Raw genomic sequence first — 5,740 nt, forward strand, 5'->3', positions numbered from 1 at the left:
TCCTTGTATTTGTCGTTGTTCTTGTCTTTGTTCATATACTGTCACTGTCATCGATCGTGTTTCAAATTTCGAATTAGTTATCAGCCTATACAAATAAGCAACGACTAAATTTATAAAATGTTGGGAGTCCTGAGCCTCATCATTCTCTCAACTTTTTCCATCTAACTCTCTCTGTCTCTCTCTCTTTCTTTCTTTCTTTTCATCTCAATCAATATCTTTCCTTTTTTTTCTTTTCACTGTCCCTTAAACTTGGACGATTTCATTGATAACGCTATCTTCGGCGGCTTGCAGCAAATGTAGGGCCATGGGCATATTATCATAAACATAAGAAATATCTAGGCAAGGCCACAATAGGCATTTGCATATCTAAAGGGCCAAACCGTGCTTTGTGGGAATACCGATTAAAGCTCCCATCCTTTCTTAAATCATTGCTTTGTGCCGTTGAAACCCTCGTACAATACTTTGAAGTCGATACAGGCCAAAATGCGGAGGACAAATCGATATAATCCCACCCGTTCTTTTACAACTATTAGCCGTTCTTCATTTAACATGGATGCGTTCAACCTACAGTAGGCAATGGTAAGCATGTCATTGGGTCTATTTATTTTATAAGAATCTCCATTCCTGTCTATACTCCAACTTTACATTTATTAGGTGAATGGTTTACACAGGGTTGAATGGGGTCAAATGATTACTCCGCTTGGAACTTTTTGAAGGTCTTACAGGTAAAGGCCTGAGACAGAGCTGTTGTTATTTTCCGAAGGTCTAGTAGTAGAAAGAGCTCGTGCATTGGCTCAACTGCGTTAGTGTTTCAGCGTTCGCACCGTCCTCATAGGGGGCTAATTTTCGTCCTCAGGTGTGTTCCGCACTGTGCAGTACTCATGTATAATATATATATATATATATATATATATATATATACATAAGCAAGTTTAGTACAACTGCAATTTCTGACAGCGCTCAACTGTAGGAGCAAATGTAGGTATATACGTTGGAAAGGTTCAACTTTATTGGTAATAGTTGTACAGTCTGCTTCACCCGAAGGCTCAACTGCTAAGACTTGATAGCTTATTACTAACAGAGCCGTATCTTGAGTTGGGCTACTATGCAATTAAATTCTTCCTCTTAATTAGCTTAAGAGTCTAATTGAAAATCTTTTTAACATATTAATACAATTGAATCGTGAACTTTCTGTTTCTCTTGTGACTATGGGTAAATCTACAGTGAATAAATACATCATTTAAAATTAAATCCATCATTTACATCTCTCCAGAATTGGAACCGAGCGAAGACCACACCGCACTGTATCTCACCGAACACTGATATAATCACCCATGATCCGACATTTATGTCATTTGTAGGACGCAGACACCACAAAGATTGACGCAAGGTAAGTAATCGCCGAAAAGATGATATCATGCGATCGCAAAGACTTTCGGGGAATCAACTTGAGGCCAATTTCATTACCTTGTTTTCCCTATACCGTGTGAGTCAAAAAAAGTTTACACCTAGAAAATTGCTAATTATCTTAAAAATCATCTATGAACGGTAAATAATTATATCTTATAAAAGAGTATTTTATCCCAAATCGTTTGGTATCATTTTTGTGTGGTATGTGTTGACGCTTGGATGAACAGAAGGCATTGTTTGCGAGAGTGCAAAAATCGAATTGCGCCAAAGTGATGCATACAGTATGTATTATGTTGGGATTAGCGGATGGAGAGAATGATTTGAATGTCTCAAATAAAATGCATTGCATAATGCTTTTTGCAGAAAAAAAGTCACACACACACGCGCGCAAAAATGTTCGTTGATATTTTATATTTGATATGTGTGGCATGATTAATTTTGTTATGGATGTTTTTTGGATCTGCAAAGACCGAATTAATACCCAAATCCCAATTGTTTTATTCAAACATCACATAAGCAACTTTGGCGCAAGTCGATTTTTGCACTCTCGCAAACAATGGCTCCTGTTCATCCAAGCGTGAACATATACCCCACAAAGATGATACTAAATGATTTGGGATAAAACACTCTTTCATAAGATGTATAATAATTTACTATACATAAATGATTTTAAAAATAATTAGCAATTTTCTAGGTGTAAACCTTTTTTGACTCACACTGTAGAACATGATGGAAAGCGTGTCCGGCTTACGTAATATGTCAGTGTCATTTCAATAGCTGACTCCCGAGACAACGGTCAGTGCCTTGTGTTTCTTTGTCGAAAATCTTTTCGATTGGATTGTTGGTGAATTGATCATTTTAATTCATTCATGAGCTTGGTTAGAGGTTATTTTAGTTATTGGTAAATTTGAGTTATTGTTGAATTTATCATTTTAATTTATTCATGAGCTTAGTTATAGTCTATTAGAGTTATTGGTGAATTGATTACTTTCATTTATTCATCAGTGAGTTATAGCTTATTTGAGTTATTGGTAAATTTGAGTTATTGGTGAATTCATCATTTTATTGGAGTTATTGGTGAATTGATTACTTTCATTTATTCATCAGTGAGTTATAGCTTATTTGAGTTATTGGTCAATTTGAGTTATTGGTGAATTCATCATTTTATTTTATACATCAGCTTAGTTAAAGGCTATTTCCCTGGTCCTGTAATCGCGATCGCAGAGACTTTCGAGAAGGCAACATAAGCCATTTTCTCTATTCTTAAACGCCACCTTTTGAAAAACAATAACACTTTGTATAATCCAACATAGATTTGTTATAACTAAACAACAACTAAACAAATCCATAACTTTTTTATTCATTGTCCGACTTTTCTCAAACCTCAACTGATATGTTCTTCTCATTTTTCTCCTTGTATGAAAACAAACGTATAATCATGTTGATTGCCCTTTTAAAGGTACTATGTCCCATTTGCAGGCTAAAAAATGAAAAAGTTAAATTCCAACGACATTTGAAAGATAATACTAATTTAGAACTTCCCGAAAAAAGGTGGGGCTTGAAAATGTCTTCAAGTGGGAAAATAACGACTACTAGTTGTCAAATCGACTTTAGGGCTATAGAACCCAAAAGTAATAGTCTTGATTTTCAGATAATTGTACCGAATGGTCATACGTTTTATGCTGCGCAAAGATTCAATCAGTTTAATTTTGGCCATTACAAGAAGTGGGTTATTGATGTAGACAAATGCTCATGTACCCTTTACAACTCTTTTCATGTTTGTTATTACCAAAGAAGAAAAACAAGCCAGTCAGTCACTCAATAGTGTCTGACAGTGAAGTCTAGCAAGTAAACGGGTTTCCTTGCGTAATTTGAATATGAGGACACTGCTAACGTTTAAATTTCACAGATAAGACATACATGACATATTCATAATTCCTGCAAAGTTCTACAGCATTTGAGGTTGGCTGCAAAAGGGACATTGTACCTTTAAAGAGCATGGAAAAAGGTTCTCTAATCCTTTCGTCTTTGCGACGTGCGCGCCCGCTCACACACTTGCTATAGTAGGGACTTTTAGATTTGCGTGGACTGATACGTGGTACTTCCATTCACGGCAGTGCTTTAAAAGGACGTCGATCGTAGCATAGACCTCTTGTCTTCGTGCGAATCTAAAAGTCCCTGATGTACAGCAGAATTACGCACGATTGACAGACCCCTTTCGCGTAGGTGAATTCGTGTGGAATGGTGAATTTGCACTCAAAGAATTTTTTTTTAAAAGACTGGAATCTGGTCGAGTATGACACATGCCCTGGCGGCAACTTCTACACTAACCACTGCTAACCGAGTTCCAGACTTCAATCTAAACCAAATACTGGACCTTACCAATCCCAACCCTCCTAAACTGAACTTCAAACTCAATTGCAATCCTCACCCCAAACCTTTGACGTATATGCATGATTAAATGTCGCAGGAGCAAAAGTCGAACCACATAAAACATTCAATAAAAATCCCGCTCTCTCTCTCTCTCTACCTTTCTCTCACTACCTTTCTCTTACTTTGTCTTTTTCAGATGCTGAAAATCTTTTCGAAAACAAGCTAAGTGAGCTGTTAAAGGAACCAGTGTTTTAGGATTGCAGATGCCGACACTGCATCTAAGAGGACACCGATGATATATTTGTTGTCATTCGTGCGAGCAGGTATTGTCTAGATTCAGTAAAAAAAAAAAAAAAAGCCATCTCGAAGACTGATCAGACCGATCGGAGAAGATTTGATTAGATCTATCCAGAAAGATTTTTGTTTAAGTTTTGAGATTGCTTAAGTATCAGGCTTCTAATCTCAACTCCAGTGAAAGCAATGCCGAACAGATTTGAATGAAAAGGAAGAGGTCGAACCGTGGTGTGCCAAAAAGTAGTTTTAAACGGGCATTCTTTCAAGATCTCCAAGCACTATGAGAAGAGCCCAGAGGAACACTCTTTTCACAATCAGTTGCTTTCTCACCATAATGCTGCTTATCATATTGCTGCATAACCCTGCCGAAGAGAACGACTGGAGAGGCCATGACGAAGAAAGCTTTGCCTCGCTCAGGTTTCTATCGCCTTTCCTCCGGAGGCGAGATCATCAAGGATTGTCCAAGGGCAACCAAACTACCTGCTACAGGTTTCTAAGATACCACCCTGAAGAACTACTGCCTCAAGCGGACCTTAGCGCCAGGAACTGCAAAAAGCGAATGCCACATGCGCTTGTCATTGGTGTAAAGAAAGGCGGGACAACTGCAATGGCTAGGTATCTTGGACTTCACCCCAAGGTTTCGTTCTCAACGTCTATCCAACCTGGTCCGGACATCACTGATGCAACAATGGCCGAATGGAGGGAGACTTTTCGCATGACATCCTCCATGCAAATGCCTGTCACGGGATACCCAGGTCTCTTTAACGACATGCAGCCACAGTTGTTGCTGATGTTGCGGAACCATCTCCCCGCTGATATCAAACTTATTTTGATGCTCCGCGATCCCGTGCAACGCCTTGTGTCTGATTTCGTGCATACGTCAACCATCGTTGATCGCTTTCATGGGGAAGAGCGAAAAAAGTTTGAAGAACTCGAGGGTTTTAAAGGCACTCTGAACGCTACCGTACTGGACGAATTGGGCCACGTGAACCCTTTCGCATCCATCGTTCGTCTTGGATTGTATGCCATAGATTTACAATCCTTGTATCAGCAAATACCTGAGGAACGGGTTCTAATCATAGACGGTAACGCGTTCAGCAAAGACCCTTTTCCAATTTTGGTCAAAGTGGAACGCTTCTTGGAGCTGCCGCCATTTTTCCAAAGATTTCACTTTAAGTATAACGAAAAGAAACATTTTTATTGTGCAAATATTGAGAGCAGACCCGATGTGAATTGTCTCAATTCGCAGAAGGGTAGGAAACATCCCGAGATTGCCGACGGTCTTGTCCAAAAGCTTTACGATTTCTATCGCCCGCACAATCGGGAACTGAGAAAGGAATTTGGCTTGAACTTTCCTTGGATTAACCTGTAACAATTTACTATCACTATGAATATGACGGACAAATAAAGAGGACAAAATATAAAGTTCCTCATTCTACCCTCAACAAAAGAACATCCCTTCACTGCTATAATGTAAAAATGAGGAGAACAGGTGAATATGCATGTGAAACCTGTTCTACACATTTTTACATAATAGCAAGGAAGGGATGTTCTTTTGTCTACCTGAGGAACTGTATATTTTGTCCTCTTTGTCCGTCATGTTCATAGTGTATCGAAACACAATAACGAGATTGACGAAAACAGGCCAGATTCGTAATGTAAT

General features: G+C 38.6%; 1 protein-coding gene across 1 annotated transcript; it reads left to right on the forward strand.

Annotated features, from left to right (window-relative positions):
• Nucleotides 1-207: 207 nt before the first annotated feature.
• On the forward strand, nt 208-5,532 carry LOC115927317 (heparan sulfate glucosamine 3-O-sulfotransferase 1-like). The gene is made up of 3 exons (XM_030993079.1): nt 208-579; nt 1,274-1,390; nt 3,980-5,532. The coding sequence occupies exon 3, from the start codon at nt 4,358-4,360 to the stop codon at nt 5,447-5,449; it is 1,092 nt and encodes a 363-aa protein (XP_030848939.1). The 5' UTR covers nt 208-579; nt 1,274-1,390; nt 3,980-4,357; the 3' UTR covers nt 5,450-5,532.
• The last annotated feature ends 208 nt before the right edge of the window (nt 5,533-5,740 follow it).

This window comes from Strongylocentrotus purpuratus, unplaced genomic scaffold, assembly GCF_000002235.5.
Source record: "Strongylocentrotus purpuratus isolate Spur 01 unplaced genomic scaffold, Spur_5.0 spur5_scaffold_20, whole genome shotgun sequence".
In the NCBI taxonomy this organism is placed as follows: Eukaryota; Metazoa; Echinodermata; class Echinoidea; order Camarodonta; family Strongylocentrotidae; genus Strongylocentrotus; species Strongylocentrotus purpuratus.